Source organism: Triturus cristatus, chromosome 7 (assembly GCF_964204655.1).
Source record: "Triturus cristatus chromosome 7, aTriCri1.1, whole genome shotgun sequence".
Taxonomy (NCBI): domain Eukaryota; kingdom Metazoa; phylum Chordata; class Amphibia; order Caudata; family Salamandridae; genus Triturus; species Triturus cristatus.
This window is the reverse complement of record NC_140590.1, coordinates 756,093,781-756,115,874: the sequence shown is the minus strand read 5'-3', so window position 1 is coordinate 756,115,874 and position 22,094 is coordinate 756,093,781. Positions and strand designations below refer to the sequence as shown.

At 53.6% G+C, this 22,094-nt stretch overlaps 1 protein-coding gene across 2 annotated transcripts in view; it reads right to left on the bottom strand.

Moving 5' to 3' along the window:
- Positions 1–22,094, bottom strand: part of DNAH17 (dynein axonemal heavy chain 17) — a 14,992,541-nt gene that overhangs the window by 1,503,411 nt on the left and 13,467,036 nt on the right. For both annotated transcript variants that reach the window (XM_085617470.1, XM_085617471.1), the window contains one exon: positions 19,069–19,217. In XM_085617470.1, coding sequence (XP_085473596.1) covers positions 19,069–19,217 — 149 coding nt within the window. The remainder of the gene's footprint in view (positions 1–19,068; positions 19,218–22,094) is intronic.

The window sequence follows — 22,094 nt, the reverse complement described above, 5'->3', positions numbered from 1 at the left end:
AAAGCATTTGATGACCTGAAGCAGGCCATGTGCAGTGCACCTATTCTGAAAAGTCCAGACTACTCCAAAGAGTTTATTGTCCAGACAGATGCTTCTGAGTTGGGTGTGGGAGCTGTTCTTTCACAACTTAACATAGATGGTCAAGACCAGCCCATTGCTTTTATAAGTAGAAGGCTGACCCCTAGAGAGAAACGTTGGTCAGCTATTGAGAGGGAGGCCTTTGCTGTGGTTTGGGCCCTGAAGAAGCTGAGGCCATACTTGTTTGGCACTCACTTCAAGATTCAGACAGACCATAAGCCCCTCTTGTGGCTAAATCAGATGAAGGGTGAAAATCCCAAACTTCTTAGGTGGTCCATTTCCCTACAGGGGATGGACTTCACAGTGGAACATAGACCTGGGACTGACCATGCCACTGCAGATGGACTCTCCAGATATTTCCACTTAGAACATGAAGACTCAACTGGTCAAGGTTAATTTAATGTCCCTAAGTTTGGGGGGGGGGGGGGGGGTTGTGTAAGAGAGTAGGGTCTGCTTTCTATGTTCACCCCCACTTTTTGCTTTTTGCTTTACTGGTTTTCGACGTAGATGTGGCTGTGGGCCTGCTAATCAGACCCACAGCCCTGCTGTTCTCTCTCTAAATTAATACTATGTACTTTAGGTGCATAACCCAATTGGATAGGATCACCTTATTGGCCCCTGTACAGTGTACCTTAGGTACCCAGGGCATAGGTGTACCCTAGGCCTACCAGGGGCCGCAGCATGTATTATGCCACCCCTGGCCTGGCCTTCCATTATGACACAACTGGCTGATCACTCAGCTGGGGCAAGGCCGTGTAATCACCCCTTGCTTAGGTGTAGTATTCCTATACCTATCTTATATATAGACACAGGTGCACCTATCAGCCACTCCTATGGCAGGCCTTAACAATCCTGGAGGCAGAGTGCTTGGTAACATGTGAGATAGTGCTTTAGCATGAGCTGAGCCTGTCTGCAGCTTTCGGAACCATGTCCTTATAGCTGTTCTATGATATAGCCTACCATATACTCTTAAAGTGCCTTATAATCTTAAACGGTTATGGTAACTGTTAGAAAAACACTCCCACACCGGAAGGGTGGTGGTGTTCTCCCAGACATACACTGTGGTAGCTTGGCTCGAGTGGTCAGGGATCAGGCACCGTGCTAAGCATACGTCATACCCACACAATAACCATGCGTGCATCCGTTCCAAAAACGACACTACACCTTAAAAATTATACTGAAAATATATCTCTTTATCTTCTTTTCTCTTAGTTGCTGATTAAATAAATAATAATACAATCACAGTACACAAGGCTTTTCCTGTGGAAGGGTAAGTCAAATAAATAATACTTCAACGATTCAATAAATAAGGTAGATCATAAATAATCAAGGCATAAATATAAGTGCATTACATAACAGGCAATTAAATATTATGAGGCAATAAATACTGCGAGACAATAAATATTGTGCGACAATAAATACTGTGAAACAATAAATACCGTGAGGCAATAAATAGGATGAATACAATAAATACAGTGCTCTCAATAAATAATAAAAGCCAACAGTGACACTTGAAAATCAGTTCACATTCCTGAGGTACTATGGGATGATTTGACCCAATCCCAGCTTGTAGAGATTTGGATGGCCTGAGGGGTATACTCCCTGGCTTGGACAAGGCTGAGGCCTAAACTGAGGTAGATCAAGGGGGAATCTAGAGATCTGGCTCTCCCACACTACACAACACCTCTGTATTAGTCTCAGCTCACCCCTGGCACAATCAAGCTGGTTCCAGCACCTCTCTAGCCCCTAGGATGGTCTCTTAGGGCTTCACAGGGCCTTAGGCGCCCTCTATTCCACTTACTGCCCTTTTTACGAAGCTCCGATGCCGCTGGAGTCGTGTCGACGCCGTGAGGCGGCTCCGGTCCGATGTCGGCGGCCTCGGCGCAATGACAGTTCTTGACGATGCCGGTAGGCGGTTCCGGTTCGATGTCGGCGGCCTCGGCTCGATGTCGACCTCCGGTTCGATGACGTCGGGCAGTCTTGGCTCGATGTCGACTTCGGGCGGCTCCGGTTCGATGTCGGCGGCCTCGGCTCGATGTCGACCTCCGGTTCGATGACGTAGGGCAGTCTCGGCTCGATGTCGACTTCGGGCGGCTCCGGTTCGATGTCGGCGGCCTCGGCTCGATGTCGACCTCCGGTTCGATGACGTAGGGCAGTCTCGGCTCGATGTCGACTTCGGGCGGCTCCGGTTCGATGTCGGCGGCCTCGGCTCGATGTCGACCTCGGGCGGCTCCGGTTCGACGTCTGCTTTCCAGTCAGCGCCGCTTCTCCACCTCGGGCTCCAGGTCTCCAGGCTTCTCGACGTCGGACTTCAAGAAGTTACCAGTAACCAGGTCAGGAACTTGCTGTTCTTTACTTTTAAGGCCTGTTCCTGCTGTCCAGGTCCTTAAGATGGTTTCTCTTGCTTTCTCCCACACAGGGCTTCAGGCTGGGCTCAGTCAGTAGGGACTAGTATCAAGGGTGGGTTTATGGACCCCACTCCAGGCACAAGTTTCCACCCCTGCTGCCTCACTCCTTCCCCCTTCAGGTTTCTGCTGCTCTCTCTTCACCAGTCAGGTGCCAACTGCCAACTCCAACTGCCAACCTGGAGATGCCTTCCCAACATTCTAAACCTGCCTCACACTGTCACAGGGTTCTGGAATGTTCTGGAAGGTGCTGGTAGGTTCCAGTGATGTCACAGGTGACAATGGGTGGCCACCATTTTATGTTTCAGGCCCTCAGACAGAAGTTCCAGGGGTAGATAAAATGGCTCCCTGAATCTGCATCAATACTAAAAAGTCTGGTGGTTCCCAAAAAGGAAAAAATACTAACAGGGTTTGAGGCAAAAGTGGGACAAAATAAATAATGATGAGGAGGGACCACCCAAAGGGCTGACAGGTCTAACAGTAACTATGGTTTGGCTTTATCAAAACATGTCGTGTAAGGTGTCTAACACTTTGGAATAATACCCCCATCCCATTTCTCGGGATGAGGATATTATCCCTCCCTTCTAGAGGGAGAAGACATGTTGAAACCTACTTACCCGGTTAAAGTTAGCCAGAGCCCCAGCATCACAAAATGGATGCTGCTGCCATGACACAAGTCTGACCTCCTGCTGCTGGGAGTGATCCTGGCACGGGAAGCTTGGACAATAGGTTTCCTGCCTTGGGAGGTGCGAGCACCACCCCAGACAGGCCTTAGTGTATTGGGGCAGGGAGGGATGAAAGAAACTAGACACTGCCTGGGGCACACAAGGTGTACCATGCATAGTACAGTTCAAACCGGTGCTGGGGCACTCCAGCCCCAGTCCTGGCGCGAAACTGGACAAAGGGAAGGGGTGTAACTACCCCCCTCCCACGTCCCACCCATAAGGCGTGACCTAGCAGGCAACCCAGCCCCCCAGATTAGTATAAGTGTGGTAGCTGGGCCCCAGGAGATTAGATTATCCTGAACCTGCAACTTGAACAGAAACTCTGGACCTTCGACATTTGACGAAAGAAGAAGACTGAAGAATCTCCCTTGTGGCCAAGGAGTGGCTACCCTGTGCGAACAGGCACCATCAAGAGACTTACCCTTTGCTTTGCTGAAGTTCTACGAGGGACCGACTGCAGAGCCCGACCAGAGCCTTGACTTCCAGACTTCTCCGACCCTGATCCACATCCACAGTCGAGCTGAGATCCGTGGAGGCGACGAGAGACGTGGGACCGGCTATCTGGGAAAAGTGGCGAGTATCTTCCAGCGCAGCTTCTGAGGCACCCTCGAAGTTGTGCACCGGGGATTGAGAAGCCCCAACCCCAAGCACCATCTGCACCGAAGATCAGCCCCCCACACTCCACGATTCCTGCGTGGGGCCCTTCTGCATTTTCCTGCTTGCCGCGTCTGTCCGGTTGCTTGCCCGTTGGCTAGTAACCTTTGCGGCGACACACGTTTGATTTTCCACTGCTGGTTTGGCTCCTCCAGACTGGCTCCTGCTCCTCTGCAAAAGAGAAGCACCCTAGACCTTCCTGGTCTGCACCAGAAGCAAGTCCTCCATTCTTCGTGGGTTCCGCTTAACAAGGCTTGGTGAGTCCTAGTTCGACTTCGACGCAGCCGACAGCAAGAGCCTTCGTGGGACAGCTCGCCTCCTGGTCCTGGTCGTCCTCGACGTCTCCTGGTACCCGTGGCTGCTGCGACAAGCTTCACCTCTTCACCTGCAATCTCCCGACATAGCCTGGTTCCACGTGGTCACTGGCTAGTGACCCAGACTCTGTCCCCTCTGCTTGCAGGTATCCTTCCTTCTTGATCCCGGCCTTGGGATCCACCGGACACTCTGCACTGACTGCCTGTCAGCAACTTTGCTTCATGCATCCATAGAAGTCCACGACGAAACCCGACGTAAGTTCACACCTATGCACCCGCAGCCCGTGGGCTAGGTAACTTGGGTACTCCGGTGCTCGCAAGGGTATTGACTGTCCTAGGGTCTAGTTTCCGAGTCTCGACTTTCTAGTTATACCAGAAGTGTCCTAAAACTGCTTATTTCTGAACTGTACTATTTCTATCGATTATACGCATTACGCGTGAGTGTTTCCACTCTGCACCTGAATCCCGTGGGCCTCCCACTTCCTAACCTTGGGTAGTATAGTGTAGCCCCAGCGATTCCCTAGGCCTAGGCCTATCTTATTTCCGTGACAGTGGTCCTTATACCACTTCTTTAGTATATGGTTTGCGTGGCCCCTAGGGCCTAACTGTATTACTTACCTGTGTGACTTAATGTATGCTTGAATAAGACTGTGTTGTACTTACCTTGAATCTCATAAAGAGTGCTGAGGGTTTGACTAGAATAAATACACTTTATTTTATATATATATCTGTTGTGGTGTCCTTTCATTTGGTATTCAAGGGGTTACAAATGGTATAACAGCTGGCTTCACATGCCATTCAGAGTTTAGCCTAAGACTGCTCTTGTCCATGCTACCACTAGGATAGCTGGTCTATAAGGTTGACTTTACAACCAATCACCATAAGGGTTGTTTGGACTGATACAGGGTGTACACTAGAATTAGTGACATCATATATCAGGCCAACTTCTCACAATGACCACAGTTTCTTTAAGTTAAATAAACAGAGTTTAAAAAAAAAAGAAGAGTAAGAACAAGGTTCAAGTCCCACTGAGGCATTAAGAATGGAACAGGAGGGAACATATGAGTAATGCCCTTGAGAAAACGGGAGACAACAGGGGACTTGAAAAGAGAAGGCTGATCAGGAAGCCTTAAGAAAGCAGAGATTGCAGCAAGATAACCCTTCAAGGTGCCTGTGAGAAGTTGGCCTGATGTATGATGTCACTAGTTTTAGTGTACACCTTATATCAGTCCAAACAACCCTTATGGTGATTGGTTGTAAAGTCAACCTTATAGACCAGCTATCCTAGTGGTAGCATGGACAAGAGCAGTCTTAGGCTAAACTCTGAATGGCATGTGAAGCCAGCTGTGATACCATATATAATCCCTTGAATACCAAATGAAAGGACACCACAACAGATATATATATATAAAATAAAGTGTATTTATTCTAGACAAACCCTCAGCACTCTTTATGAGATTAGAGGTAAGTACAACACAGTCTTATTTAAGCATACATTAAATCACACAGGTAAGTAATACAGTTAGGCCCTAGGGGCCACGCAAACCATATACTAAAGAAGTGGTATAAGGACCACTGTCACGGAAATAGGATAGGCCTAGGGAATCGCTGGGGCTACACTACACTAGCAACAGTTAGGAAGTGGGAGGCCCACGGGATTCAGGTGCAGAGTGGAAACACACACGCGTAATGCGTAAAAGTCGATAGAATTACTAGCAGTTAGAAATTAACAGTTTAAGGACACGTCTGAAGCAGCTAGAGAGTCGAGACTCAGAAACCAGACCCTAGGATAGTCACTACCCTTGTGAGCACCGAAGTACCCAAGTTACCTAGCCCACGGGCTGCGGGTGCATAGGTGTGAACTTGCGTCGGGTTTCGTCGTGGACTTCTATGGATGCCTGAAGGAAAGTTGCTGACAGGCACTCAGTGAAGAGTGTCCTGTGGATCCCAAGGCTGGGATCAAGAAGAGAGGAGACCTGCAAGCAGAAGGGACAGAGTCATGGTCACTAGCCAGTGACCACGTGGAACCAGGAAGGAACCAGACGATGTCGTGACGATTGCAGGTGAAGGTGAAACTTGTCGCTGCAGCCACGGGGACCAGGAAACGTCGAGGACGACCAGGACCAGGAGGCGAGCTGTCCCACGAAGGCTCTTGCTGTCGGCGGCGTCGAAGTTGAACTAGGACTCACCAAGCCTTGGCAAGCGGAACCCACGAAGAACGGAGGACTTGCTTCTGGTGCAGACCAGGAAGGTCTGGGGTGCTTCTCTTTTGCAAGGAAGCGGGAGCCAGTCTGGAGGAGCCAAACCAGCAGTGAAGATTTCTGGATGCGTCGTTACAGAGGCCACTAGCCAACGGGCAAGCAACCGGACAGGCGCGGCAAGCAGGAAAATGCAGAAGGGCCCCACGCAGGACTCGTGGAGTGTGGGGGGCTGATCTTCGGTGCAGATGGTGCTTGGGGTTGGGGCTTCTCAATCCCCGGTGCACAACTTCGAGGGTGCCTCAGAAGCTGCGTTGAAAGATACTAGCCACTTTTCCCAGGTAGCCGGTCCCACGCCTCTCGTCGCCTCCACGGATCTCAGCTCGGCTGTGGATGTGGATCTGGGTCGGAGAAGTCTGGAAGTCAAGGCTCTGGTCGGGCTCTGCAGTCGGTCCCTCGTAGAACTTCAGCAAAGCAAAGGGTAGTCTCTTGATGGTGCCTGTTTGCACAGGGTAGCCACTCCTTGGCCACAAGGGAGATTCTTCAGTCTTCTTCTTTCGTCGAATGTCGAAGGTCCAGAGTTTCTGTTCAAGTTGCAGGTTCAGGATAATCTAATCTCCTGGGGCCCAGCTACCACTCTTATACTAATCTGGGGGGCTGGGTTACCTGCTAGGTCACGCCTTATGGGTGGGACCTGGGAGGGGGGTGGTTACACCCCTTCCCTTTGTCCAGTTTCGCGCCAGGACTGGGGCTGGAGTGCCCCAGCACCGGTTTGAACTGGACTATCCACGGGACACCTTGTGTGCCCCAGGCATGTCTCATTCTTTTCATCTCTCCCTGCCCCAATACACTAAGGCCTGTCTGGGGTGGTGCTCGCACCTCCCAAGGCAGGAAACCTATTGTCCAAGCCTCCCTTGCCGGGATCACTCCCAGCAGCAGGAGGTCAGACTCGTGTCTGTGGCAGCAGCATCCATTTTGTGATGCTGGGGCTCTGGTTAACTTTAACCGGGTAAGTAGGTTACAACATGTCTTCTCCCTCTAGAAGGGAGGGATAATATCCTCAGCCCCAGAAATGGGATGGGGGTATTATTCCAAAGTGTTAGACACCTTACACGACATGTTTTGATAAAGCCAAACCATAGTTACCATAACCGTTTAAGATTACAAGGCACTTTAAGAGTATATGGTAGGCTATATCATAGAACAGCTATAAGGACATGGTTCCGAAAGCTGCAGACAGGCTCAGCTCATGCTAGAGCACCATCTCACATGTTACCAAGCACTCTGCCTCCAGGATTGTTAAGGCCTGCCATAGGAGTGGCTGATAGGTACACATGTGTCTATATGTAAGTTAGGTATAGGAATACTACACCTAAGCAAGGAGTGATTACACAACCTTGCCCCAGCTGAGTGATCAGCCAGTTGTGTCATAATGGAAGGCCAGGCCAAGGGTGGCATAATACATGCTGCAGCCCTTGGTAGGCCTAGGGTACACCTATGCCCTGGGTACCTAGGGTACACTGTACAGCGGCCAACAAGGTGATCCTATCCAAATGGGTTATGCACCTAAAGTACATAGTATCAATTTAGAGAGAGAAAAGCAGGGCTGTGGGTCTGATTAGCAGGCCCACAGCCACATCCAAGTCGAAAACCAGTAAAGCAAAAGCAAAAAGTGGGGGTGAACATAGAAAGCAGACCCTACTCTCCTACAGTGCCCAGAGCAGAGCCCTGCTGGGCCAAAGAAAGAAGAAAGAGGAGAACCTCAGAAAGAGGGGCAGAAAGGGGATCCACAGCCTTCGCTGTGCACCATGCCACAAATTTGTTCCACCGACAGGCGTATACCGTCTTTGTGGAGGGACGCCTGGCTGCCAGAATAACATCACAGACTTCAGGAGGCAAGTCAAATGGCATCAACTGCCGCCGCTCAATCTCCAAGCATGGAGGTGGAGGCTGGACAGGTTCGGGTGGAGGACCGTCCCCTGCTGCTGCGACAGAAGGTCCTCCTGAAGAGGCAGTCGTATCGGGGGATCGATGGACATACTGAGTAGCTCGGGATACCAGTACCTTCGTGCCCAATCTGGAGCCACCAAATGACTTGGGCCCGGTTGCGCCTGATCTTCTTCAGCACTCTGGGCAGAAGTGGTATAGGAGGAAAGGCGTACAACAGACCACAACTCCACTCGCGACGAAAAGCGTCTCCAAGCAAGTGCCACCTTGGAAATTTCAACGCGCAGAACTGCTGACATTGCGCGTGTTCTTCGGTGGCGAATAGATCTAACCAAGGCTCTCCCCACTGCAGAAAGAGACCTTGCGCCACGTCCGAGTTCAGACGCCATTCGTGATCCATCATGCACCGGCGGCTGAGTTCGTCTGCTCTGGCGTTCAGAGAGCCCGCCAGATGTTGAACCACCATGGTGATGTCCTGATTTTCCAGCCATGTCCAGAGGCGCAGAGCCTCCTGACAAAGGGTCCACGAACCCACCCCGCCCTGTTTGTTGCAATACCACATGGCGGTGGTGTTGTCCGTGAACACCTGCACGACACTTCCCCGGACAGAAGGAAGGAAGGCTTTCAGTGCAAGTCGGATCGCCCTCAGCTCCAATAGGTTGATATGGAGCCGAGTCTCCGCCGGAGACCAGAGTCCTCTGATCTCCGCCTCTCCCATATGGCCCCCCCATCCCAGGAAGGACGCATCCGTCACTACGACATGCTCCGGTTGGGGTAGGGAAAGGGATCTGCCGCTGACCCAATCGCGATTCGAGAGCCACCACTGCAGCTGGTTCGCAGTGCCCTCCGAGATCAGGACATGGTCGGACAGGTTGCCTCGATGCTGGGCCCACTGAAACTTCAGGTCCCACTGCAGAGCCCGCATCCACCACCTGGCGTGAGGTACCAACAGGATGCAGGAGGCCATCAGCCCCTGAAGCCGCAGCACCAACCTGACCGAAATCCAGGACAGAGGTCGGAAGATGGAAATCAGGGCCTGAATGTCCCGGACCCGCTGTTCCGGCAGATAGACCCGGAACTGCGCCGAATCGAGAACCGCTCCAATGAAAAGGAGCTTCTGGGAGGGACTCAGGTGCGACTTCAGCACATTGATGGAGAACCCCAGCGAGTGCAGGAGGTCGGCCGTAGTCTGGAGGTGGGAGACGACTTGCTGGGGCTAGCCCGCCTTCAACAGCCAGTCGTCGAGATAGGGGAAGACTGGAACCCCTGATCTGCGCAGATGAGCTGCGACCACCGCCATCACTTTTGTGAACACCGGAGGGGCACTGGTGAGGCCGAAGGGGAGCACGGTGAACTGAAAGTGCTCCTGACCCACCGTGAACCGCAGGTAACGCCGGTGGGCCGTCAGGACGGGGATGTGAAAATAAGCGTCCTGCAAGTCCAACGCTACCATCCAGTCTCCAGGGTCTAGGGCAGCCAGAACCTGAGCTAAAGTGAGCATGTTGAACCGGTCCTTCCGGAGGAAGGTGTTGACGCTCCTGAGGTCCAAGATTGGGCGTAGGCCCCCTTTGCCCTTCTTGGGAACCAGAAAGTAGTGGGAATAACAACCACGACCTACTTCTGGACCAGGAACGCGCTCGACGGCCTCTTTGGCCAAGAGGGCCGAAACTTCCTCTCGTAGAAGATGCAAATGATCCCCCGACATATGGTGGTTCAGCGGTGGCATGGCTGGAGGGGTCGTCTCGAAGGGGAGGGAGTTGCCCCTTCGGACGATTTGCAGCACCCACCTGTCCGACGTGATGGAGCGCCAGTGGAGCTGGTGATGGCAAACTCTGCCGCCCACTGGCGTTGAATGGGCCTGAAAGCTCGGACTAGGAGGGCTTTGAGGCGGATGCTGCCGGGGTGGATGTGGACTGACCGGCACGTTGACCTCCAGTACCGCCTCGGCGGAATCCACGTCCGCGACCGCGTGCAGGTTGGTTCTGCGGCCGGTGGCTGGGCGGACGTGAGGAGGCGCCCCTTCCTTGGCCACGAAAGGGACGAAAGGCGGAAGTTTGCGGCCGTGGGGCCGAAAGACCCAAGGACTTGGCCGTGGCCCGGGAGTCCTTGAACCGAGCCAGCGCACTGTCCGCCTTCTCACCAAAAAGGCGAGTGCCATCAAAGGGCATGTCCATGAGGGAACTCTGGACATCCCCCGAAAATGACGTGGACCTCAGCCAGGCGCGACGCCGAAGCGCCACCGTGGTGGAAATCGTCCGACCCAGCGAGGTGTCAAGTCCACACCGTATTGCATGCCGTGCTGCATCTTGACCGTCAGCAAGAGCTTGAGTGAGTCGTGTCCGGGCCTCCACCGGGCACAAGGGCAGCACGTCCTCCACCGTATCCCACAGAGAGTGGGAATAACGGTCTAAAAGGCAAGCGGTATTCAAAGACCGCAGTCCCAAACTCAGGGACGAGAACAGTTTCTTGCCAAACTGCTCCAACCTCTTGGATTCCCGATCCGGAGGAGCGGACGGGAAGAAGGATTGGGAGGTTGAGGCCTGGATAACCAGACTCTCGGAGGTGGGGTGTTGGGAGAGGAAACTGGGGTCGCCCGGAGCAGGGCGGTGGCGCCGGACAACGTTCTGGTCCACAGGAGGGACTGTGGAGGGCTTGGACCAAGTGCCCTGCAGAACGTCAATGAGGGCCTCATCAAACTGCAGCAGAGGCTCAGTCGAGCTTGCTGTCGGTTGAAGGACCTCAGTGAGGACGTTAGTCCTCACGGCCACAGCAGGCAACTCCAGCCCTAGGGCTTCGGCCGCCTTGCGCAGCACCACTGAGAAGGCTGCACCCTCCTCCGAGGCCACAGTCGGAGGAGAGATGAAACCAACGTCCGGGGGGGTATCCAGACCGCTGGCATCCCCCAATTCCTCTGCCCAGTCCTGAGAAAGTTGGGCCTGAGAGGCCATAGGGTCATCATACCCCTCCCAGTCGCCCTCGTCATCCGATTCCCGATAAACAGGAGAAACGATCGGAGCCGGGCAGCAGATGAAGCGTTCACCAATCGGCGCCGGCGTCGGACCTGGACCGGGACTAAACTGGGGAACGACGTCGTCCGGGGACGGCGTCGGAGGTGGAACTGGTGTCGGCGCCGGCGGAGGAGACGTCGTGAGGCCAACCGGCGCCGACCAAGATCCAGGCTTGGATCCCTCGGGGACCTGCGGCGTCGGGGCCGGAGCCGTCGATGGCGCCGGGGCAGGAGCCGCCGGTACGCGAGGTTGCCCAGTCGAACCTGCGGGGCCCGAAGGCGCACCTACAGGCGTCGACGGCGGAGCCAGGCCCCTCATGGCCGAGAGGAAGGCACTGACTTCCGCCGGAGTCGCGTCAGCCCCAGGGACCGGCGGGTATGGGGACGGACGCGGCTCCTGCGGCTCCGATGGAGCCGCGGGGGTGGGACCACCCTGACCCTCGGCCGAGTCGCGCGACCGGCGAGGGGAGTCCGAAGAGCGATGTCGTCTCTTGGACTTCTTAGAGTGCTTCGACTTACCCGAAGACCCGGACGAGCGATAACGATGTCTGTGGCTCCGCGATTGGTCCTTGGACCTCCTCCTGGACCGGGACCGAGAGCGGTGCAGAGCCGAGTGCCGAAGCTCGAGAAGCTTACGGGACCGCTCCCGCCTAGCTTTCAATGTCAAGGCCTGACCGTCGGGGCACGACTCCGCATCGTGGTCGGCCCCAAGGCAGTAAAGGCACCGGCGATCCGTCACCGACATCAGACGATGACAGGCGTCACAGGCTTTAAAACCAGGCATGCTACCGGCACCAGAGTCGAGTCGAGAGACCAAAAAGAGTCAAAAGTTAGTCAAAAAATGACTAGGGGTAAGCTCTTCCCGGATCGGCGCTTACTGGCGCGGAAAAAAGAAGAACTGACGTCAGCGTGCGAGGGCGGCGTCTAAGTACTCCGACGACGTCATTCCGGCGCACGACGCCGACGACGGACGCGGAGCCGCAGACGACGCCTAGCGATGCGCAAGGGGTATTGCTACAAAAATCTTTCCGGATCCAGTCTGACGCCTGGGGATATTCTAAGGTGAGGAATCTAACTAACGTGTTTCTTTCAGATGCACAGAACGACCCACCGAGAGATGGTCCGCCTGTAAACGGCCCGGCTTTTCTTGGCGCCCACGTAGCCAACAAAGAGCTAGTCATCCACCCGGAACTGTTATGTGCGGTTGAGGTAGAATGACAGCGCATGTTTTGGGTCCAGGCGGTAGAGCCTCTCTTCCTCTTTTGAGGGATATGGAGGCGGAACAAAGGTGGGCAAAGTGATGGTCTGCCCGATGTGAAAGGCAGTGACAACCTTCGGAAGAAAAGATGGATGAGTCCTTAGAACCACTTTGTCTGGATGGACAGAGAGAAAAGGAGGTTTAGAAGAAAGAGCCTGGAGCTCACTTACTCTTCTGGCAGAAGTGATGGCCACTAGGAAAGCTGTCTTTAAAGTGAGAAGACAAAGAGGACAGTTGTGAAGTGGCTCAAAGGGAGCACACATCAGATATGTCAAAACCAGGTTCAAGTCCCACTGAGGCATTATGAAAGGACCAGGAGGGAAAACATGAGTAATGCCTTTTAAGACTCTATTTACAACAGGGGACTTGAAAAGGGAAGGCTGATCTGGAAGCCGTAAAAAGGCTGAAATGGCTGAGAGATAACCCTTGATAGTTCCCAAAGCAGAGCCCTGCTGGGCCTAAGAAAGAAGGAATAGAAGGACCTCTGAAAGAGGGGCAGAAAGGGGAACCACAGCCTTTGCGGAGCACCATGCTACAAACGTATTCCACCTGCAGGCGTATACCGTCTTAGTGGAGGGATGTCTGACTGCCAAGATTACATGCAAAAACAACAGTTGATGGACAGAATGCAGAACAATGCCATACATTCACCCCAGTACAGAGCTCTGGGCCTAAATCCATCGTTATTTTGCTCACCATGCCGTTCCAGTTTGAACCCAGCCATATGCAAATCAGTCTTGACCCTGTGCATCATGGGAACAGTCCAGCCCGAACTGCCAAGTCAGGTCCTCCCTGGACTGGAAACAAGCATCCTAGGACCGATTTCGGGGTTTCACCCCTCTTTAGCCAGGATAGCTTGATTCCAGTGGCATGGAGAGCACGGGACCCACGTCTGGGCATACCCTTCCCACTCGGGGTGACAAATGGAAAAACAACAGTTGATGGACAGAATGCAGAACAATGTCATACATTCACCCCAGTACAGACAGAGATCTGGGTCTAAATCCATCGTTTTTTTGCTCACCATGCCGTTCCAGTTTGAACCCAGCCATATGCAAATCAGTCTTGACCCTGTGCCTCATGGGAACAGTCCAGCCCGAACTGCCAAGCCAGGTCCTCTCTGGACTGGAAACAAGCATCCTAGGACCGGTTTCGGAGTTTCACCCCTCTTCAGCCAGGATAGCTTGATTTTTTTAAACCGGTCCCAGGATGCTTTTCTCCGGTCCAGGGAAGACATGGCTTGGCAGTTCGGGCTGAACTGTTCCCATGAGGCACAGGGTCAGACTGATTTGCATATGGCCATGTCTGAACTGAGGTGGTGGAGTAAGCGAAAGAATAATGATGGATTAAACCCAGATCAGTTGACTGGGAGTGAGTGTTTGATTTGCTCTAACGCTCCGTCCATCAACCCCTTTGGTATCGCTTTGTTTGCCCTAAGTTGGCAGGGTATGCCCAGACGTGGGTCCCTTGCTCACTTTGCCACTGGATTCAAGATAGCCTGGCTGATGAGGAAACCGGTCCCAGGATGCTTGTCTCCAGTCCAGGGAAGACATGGTTTGGCAGTTCGGGCTGGACTGTTCCCATAAGGCACAGGGTCAGACTGATTTGCATATGGCCATGTCTGAACTGGGGTGGTGTAGTGAGCTAAAGAATGATGATGGATTAAACCCAGATCAGTCGACTGGGGTTGAGTGTTTGATTTGCTCTAACGCTCCGTCCATCATCCCCTTTGGTATCGCTTTGTTTGCCCTAAGTTGGCAGGGTATGCCCAGATGTGGGTCTCTTGCTCACTTTGCCACTGGATTCAAGATAGCCTGGCTGATGAGGGTTATGAACCCGAAACCGGTCCCAGGATGCTTGTCTCCGGTCCAGGGAAGACATGGCTTGGCAGTTCGGGCTGGACAGTTCCCATGAGGCACAGGGTCAGACTGATTTGCATATGGCCATGTCTGAACTGGGGTGGTGGAGTGAGCTAAAGAATGATGATGGATTAAACCCAGATCAGTTGACTGGGGGTGAGTGTTTGATTTGCTCTAACGCTCCGTCCATCATCCCCTTTGGTATCGCTTTGCCAAGATTACATCACAAACTTTGGGAAGCAGATCAAAAGACGTCACCTGCCGCTGCTCTATCTCCTTGCAAGGAGGTGGAGGCTGGACAGGTTCGGGTGGAAGACCGTACCCTGTTGCCGCGACAGAAGATCCTCCCGAAGAGGCAGTCAGATCGGGGGATCGATAGCCATGCTGAGTAGCTCGGGATACCCATTCTCTTCAAGCCCAGTCCGGAGCCACAAGAATTACTTGTGCCCGGTCGCGCTTGATCTTCTTCAGCCCTCTGGGTAGAAGTGGTATTGGCGGAAAGGCGTATAGTAGACCGCAACTCAACTCCCAACAAAAACCGTCGTCTAGCGAGTGCCGCCTTGGAAATTTCAACACGCAGAACTCATGACAATGCACATTCTCTTCAGTGGCTAATAGATCTAACCAAGGCTCTCCCCACTGCTCAAAGAGACCTTGCGCCACGTTCGAGTGCAGACGCCATTCGTGATCCATCATGCACCGGTGGCTGAGTTTGTCCGCCCTGGCGTACAGAGAACCTATAAGGTGTTGAACCACCAGGAAAATGCCTAATGTTCCAGCTATGTCCAGAGACCCAGAGCCTCCTGACATAGGGTCCACGACCTCATCCGCCCTGTTTGTTGCAGGACCACATGACAGTGGTGTTGTCTGTTAACACCTGCACTACTCTCCCCTTGACAGAGGAGAGGAATGCTTTCAGTGCAAGTCGGATTGCCCGAAGCTCCAGAAGGTTGATATAGAGCCGGAACTCCGCCGGAGACCAGAGTCCTCTGATCTCCACCTCTCCCATGTGGCCGCCCCATCCCAGAAGGGACGCGTCCGTCACCACTGTGTGTTCCGGTTGGGGAAGGGAGTGGGATCTGCCATTGACCCAATCGCGATTTGTGAGCCACCACTGCAATTGTTGTGCAGTGCTCTCCGAGATCTGGACGTCATCAGACAGGTTGCCCTGATGCTGTACCCACTGGAACTTCAGATCCCACTGCAGAGCCCGCATATGCCATCTGGCATGATCCACCAACAGGATAAAGGAGGCCATCAGGCCCAGTAACCGGAGGGTCATCCGGACCGAAACCCGGGATAAAGGCTGAAAGATAGGAATCATAGCCTGAATATCCCGGACTTGCTGCTCAGGAGGTTAAACCCGAAACGGCGCCGAACCCAGAAACACTCCGATGAAGAAGAGCTTCTGAGAGGGAATCAGATGCGACTTCGGCACGTTGATGGAGAACCCCAGCAAATGCAGGAGGTCGGCGTAGCCTGGAGGTGGGAGTTGACTGCCTGGGGCGAGCCCACCTTCAACAACCAGTCATCGAGATAGGGGAAGACTGGGACCCCTGATCTGCGTAGATGAGCTGCGACCACTGCCATCACTTTCGTGAACACCCGAGGGGCGCTGGTAAGGCCAAAAGGGAGCACGGTGAACTGAAAGTGCTTGTGGCCTACCGTGAACCGCAGGTAACGCCGGTAGGCCGGCAGGATGGGAATATGAAAGCAAGCATCCTGCAAGTCCAACGCTACCATCCAATCTTGCGGGTCCAGGGCAGACAAGATCTGAGCAAGTGTGAGCATCTTGAACTTCTCCTTGCGGAGGAAGCGATTGACGTTCCGAAGGTCTAAGATAGGACGCAGACAGTTTTCCTTCTTGGGGACCAAAAAGTAGTGGGAATAACAAGCACGACCTACTTCTGGCCCAGGAACGCACTCGATAGACCCCTTGGCCAAGAGGGCCGTGACTTCCTGCTGAAGAAGCGCAAGATGGTGCCCCGACATGCGGTGGTATTGAGGTGGCATGGCTGGAGAGGGAGTCTCAAAGGGGAGGGAGAAGCCCCTTCGGACAATTTGCAGCACCCACTTGTCCGATGTGATGTTGCGCCAGTGGGGGAGATGATGGCGAATTCTGCCGCCCACTGACGTTTGATGAGCCTGAAAGGTCGGACTAGGAAGGCTTTGCAGTGGATGCTGCGGGGGTGGACGTGGACTGACCCGTCCGCTGGCCCCCAGAACCGCCTCGCCGGTTCCCACGTCCGGGGCCACGCTGAGGATGTTGCTGTGCAGGCCTGTGGATCTGGAACAAACGTGTTGGGGCATGCCTTCCTTGGCCACGAAAGGAGCGAAAAGCGGAAGGCGGAGGAGGGTGTGTGGCCGACAGGCCCAAGGACTTGGCCGTAGCCAGTTAGTCCTTAAACTGCTTCAACGCACTATTCGCCTTATTGGCAAAAAGGCAGATGCCATCTAAGGGCATGTCCATCAAAGTGTTCTGGACATCCCCTGAGAAGCCAGTTCTCAGCTAGGCGTGGCGCCAAAGCGCCACCGTCGTAGAAATCGCCCTGCCCAGCAAGTCGGTGGTATCAAGCCCACAACAAATGGTGAACTTTGCTGCGTCTCTGCTAGCTGCTATAGCTTGGGAGAGTCCGGTCTGTGCGTCCTCCGGACAGTTGGGCAACACGTGCGCAACCGTATCCCACAGAGAGTGGGAATAACGGGCCAAGAAGCATGCAGTGTTCACCGACCGCAGCCCTAAGCTGGAAGATGAAAACAGCTTCTTACCAAGCTGCTCCAGCTTCTTGGATTCCCTATCCGGAGTGGCGGAAGGGAACGCGCTCTGGGAAGCAGAGGCTTGGACAACCAAGCTCTCGGAGTGGGGTGTTGGGAGAGAAAGAGGGGGGTCGCCTGGAGCTGGGCGATGGCGGCGACCACGTTCCTGTCCACAGGGGCCCATTTGTTGGGCCTGGACCAAGTACCCAAAAGGAATTCAGAAAGTGCGTCATTAAAAGGCAGCAAGGGCTCCGAAGAGGTTGCTGCCGCCTGAAGCACTTCTGTCAGGAGGTTGGTCCTGACAGCCACCATAGGGAGTTCGAGGTGGGGGGCTTCGGCTGCCCTATGTACTACCACTGCGTAACTGGCTCCCTCCTCCATAGCCACGGTAGGAGGGGACAGCATGCCAAGGCCAGGTGAGGTGTCAAGACCACTGGCACCCCCAAATCCTCTGCCCAGTCCGGATCATAATCACACTGCTGTGTGAGAGGGTCCTCAGACCCCTCCCAGTCCTCCCCTTCCTCCGAAGTCTGCGAAACAGGCTGAAAATAAGGGGGACGGACATAGGGGAAAAATGGCCCCATCGGCGTCTGGATCGGCACTGTGTCAGTTTCAGGGCTGAAACTGGGGACGTCGTCCCGAGGAACGGGCAACGTCGGAGGTGGTGCCGGTGGGGTCGACGTCGGTGGAGGTGTTACAAGGTCAACAGGTGTCGACCAGGTCTGATCCCGGGGGGTCCTGCGGTGCCGGGCCGGAACCGCCGGCGATGGAACGACAGGACCCCGTGTCGGGCCCGCGGGGCCCGTAGGCGCACCAGCGGGGCCAGACGGCCCATAGAGTCAGGCCATGCCCGCAAGAAACTCTTGCACCTGAGCAGACGTCGCCGATGGACCCGGAAAAGGTGGGTAGGCCAACGGCGATGTCGCAGGCTCCGCCGGAGCTTTAGGGGTGGCACCACCCGCACCCTCAGTCGCGTCCCGCGAGGGAAAGTCGAGGAGCGGCGACGCTTCTTCGACTTCTTTTGAGAATGCTTTGACTTACCTGACCCCGAGTGCAAAGACTTAGATCCAGAGGAACGATGGTGACGGCTTCGCAACCGGTCCCATGACCTACCACGGGACCGGGACCATGAACGGCGCGGAGTCGGGGCACGACTTGTTGTCGTGGTCGCGCTCCAGGCAGTGGAGACACACGCGGTGCAGGTCCGTCTCCGACATCATGCGGTGACAGTCCCCGCAGTTCTTAAAGCCAGGCATCCCTACAACACCAGGAGTCGATCGACTCAAAGTAATTGAGACAAAAAGCCTTGTAAAAACGCAGTTAAAAAGTGACTGGGGGTACTTGCTCTTCCCGGATCAGCGCTTGCTGGCGCGGAAAAAGAAAGAACTGATGTCAGCGCGCGTGGGCACGTCTAAGTAGCTCCAGCAACGTCATCTCGGCGCCGACGCCAACGATGCACGCGGAGCCGCACGACGACACCTACCGACGCGCAGGGGTACTGCTGACGAAAACTTTCCGAATACAGTCTGACGCCTGGGGGTAATTCTAAGGTAAGGAATCTATCACTACGTGTTTCTTTCAGATAGACCCAATTAGGTTGAAGATCAAAGAGGAAGCCTAGAAGAGTGTGATAGTTTATGAGCCTAGACCTAACATTTTGTCATTTAATATTTTCGTACTGAAGATTTAAGCATTCTGATCTTTAATATGGTGTCACTGGGCTAAGAACCTAAGAAGAAATCATGCCTCCAATGTTCAATAGTGAATCAAAGCTTCCAACCATATTGGTATAAATTTGCATATAAAGTACAATTGCCAGCTTCAAAGTGAGTTAAAATATTAATGTCTGATGCTTTAATAACTTACCAATTGCTTCCACATCTTTTAGAGGGTCAACTCCAGGAGATAAGATGAAGAATATTGGAGTTGTTGGGCTGCTCTCCCCATAGGACCTGACAAACTCAATACTTCGTCCCTCTACGTATTTAGTTCCTAGTTTTTCTTCCACAAAATTTCTGAATAAATGAAATTAGAAAAATAATTCACACTCATTAACTACAGGCTGCTGTAACAACTCTCATTCTTTAAATACTACATTGTTTTGGCAGTGCCGGGATGAGGTATAGTTCATGATGAAATGGACTCTTGTATTCACTAAAAGGTGTGTGCTTTTGTTATGACCAGGATGAGAGGTAGATGTAATTTAGTGATATCTTAAAATGAAGATACAAAGGTAAAATAGGGTTTAAAAGGGAGGCATCTGGGAGGTTTCATTTAATGCTTTCATGAATGATATATTATTCTGCACAGTCATACTCCAGCATTGGTATGCAGAGTCATGTATATGATGCAATTTAACCATGTCGCAGATGAGGATCTTGCAACATTTTAATTATAATTAAAGATATTTATAGAATATATATCTAACTGGAAACCACACTGTCACCTATTTTCTTTAAATCACAAAGACTATAAAACATTGCATCTAGCTGCTGTTAGATGTCTTGGAACGGGAAAATATTGCCATGCACAATTTGACACATGTAAATACATAAAGCATGCTTGGAAGATGCAATGGTAAGGAACCAATGTTACTGACCAGTAAATTCATTTAAGTGTTGACTTTCCATAGATTTCCCATGTTTCTAAATAAGCCATCCGGCAGAGACAAGAAAAAGTGAATTACCTGTGAGGAAGATTCCTGAGCTTTATTCTTCTGCTATCATGTATATGATTTGCATTTTGAAAATGAGTATCAGAGACATGTTTAAGTTGCCTGCCTTCTGTAAATCATTTCTGATAGATACACATCTAACTACCAATTCCTCATCTTGAAAAATCTCCATGCACCAGAATGGATTGAAACTTTTTACAATTCACTTCCAAAAGCAAAGTGGAACTTTTTAATGAATAACATAGGGGGTTCATAAGGGTGGCAATAATTTGCAAACTGTCCATGCCATTCAGAGGCTACGACAAAAAAGGACAAGCCAACAGCCGCTATAAATATGAAAATAACATTACATTAGGTATTAACTCCCTCCCCCCCAGAAGAAGGGTCGAGTGAGGAAAGTGAAGAATTTTCTGAAACATTTGTATATGAAAAAGTGTCATGAGGGGGCGTGGTCTCGCTGCAGATGGAGTGAGACGCACGCCATCGGAGCTCCGGGCCTCCGGTAGTTTAAACAGCAATTATAAGCGGCACAGCGGCCCCGGGGACACTTCGTCTGGGGATGACCAATGAGCGGACGTACCTGGGCAGCTGCTAGGAGGTTCGGGACCCTGGAGATCGGGAGACAGGAGTGACCGCTGCGGCTGAGGCGAGGCCCTGGTCCGAGAGGGCTCGCCCGCCATTTTGTGCGCCCAGACCCAGCGCGCTCAGGCGGCGATGAGCTCCACCTCCACGGGCCAGGGGCAGTTGATGAGGGAGCACAGGAGCGTTGTGGAGCTGTAAAGTGGTACGGCTGTACCGGCGCCACTACTGCACTGCTGAGATCGGCTGGGTGTCGGTGGAGGCGGGGAAGACCGCAACCGCCATTTTGCATTCTTCCGCCCGAGGCGCCCGGGGCGAACTTCGGCCTTGTCCAGCGGCACCTGACTGAGGACTATCAACGCTGGGGAGGCGACCTGAACCACCCAAACCATGACCTAACCCACGAAGGTACCGTGCTTGGGGTGTGTAGACGTTGCTGCTGGGAGAGCACCGTGCCAGGGGGGGCTTTCTCCCGCCACTCCTATCTAGGACTCTGACCCTGGCAGGCCGCGGCCTGTCCCAGGGCGGCGTCACCCCATGGCTCCCGGATCTTCACGCCTGATGTCCCGCAGCGGCTAGGAGACTAGGTGGAGGTCCCTAACCGCTAGGCGCCAGCCCGCTCGCTACCGCTGATACTCTGCCCTCATCTTGCCATAAAGCGGACTGGGCCCAGGCGCGCGCATGACTGACTTTTCGGAGCCTTTGATCTCCCGGGGGCATAGCGGTGGGTGCGGTTGGACCTCTGACTCCCCTGGCATTCACCTCGGCTGGGGTGTGAGACTTGATCTTTGTGCCCCTACTGCGCTGTTCTGATCAGTTGGGAGCCGGTGGACCCCGGGTTGCGGGGGCAGGGAAGACAGTAGCTGCCATTTAGCAATCTTCGGCTCGAGGCTCCTGGGGTGAACCCTGGCCCTTCCCAGCGGCCCCTGCTTGAGGACTGCCAGTGCCAGGGGGGCAACCAGAATTACGAAGGTACTGGGCTTGGGGTGTGCCGACACTGTTGCTGGGAGAGCGCCGTGCCGGGGGGCACTTTATCATTCCGCTATTGCCCCTGGCTCTGACCCTGAATCGGCGCTGGCTGACTCTGAGAGGCGGCGTCCTGCAGTCCCCGGGTTTCCTCATTTGATGCTCCACAGCGTTTGAGAAGCTTGGTGGTTGTCCCCCACTACCAGGCACCAGCCCGCCTGCTATCGCTGATCTCCCGTCATCACCCTGTCACAAAGCGGAGCGGGCCCAGGCGCTCACACGACCCCGAAACTCCAGAGCCTCTAATCCTATGCCGGGGGCATAGCGGTGAGTGAGGTTGGGCCTCTGATTTCCCTGGCATACACGTTGGCTGGGGTGCTGACCTGGACGACATTTGTGCCCCTATTTGTCACTGCAGAGGGCTCTGGACCCCTCGCAGCGGAGTGTGGGGGTGCCGTTGGTGAAGGCTGGGCTGTGCCCGAGGCACTGCCCGCTTGGGGCCACTTGGGGACCCCAGAGAGTGGTCACAGCTTGCGCTTTCCAGAGGGGCCCCCTACACCGCGTGTCAATTGAAGCCCTGACACTTGAGAGCGGTCAGTTCTGCTCTCGCGGTGTGTTTGGCCTATCGGTGCCGGGTAGTAAAGCTTGGGCCTCTGCTTCATCTTCCTGCTTA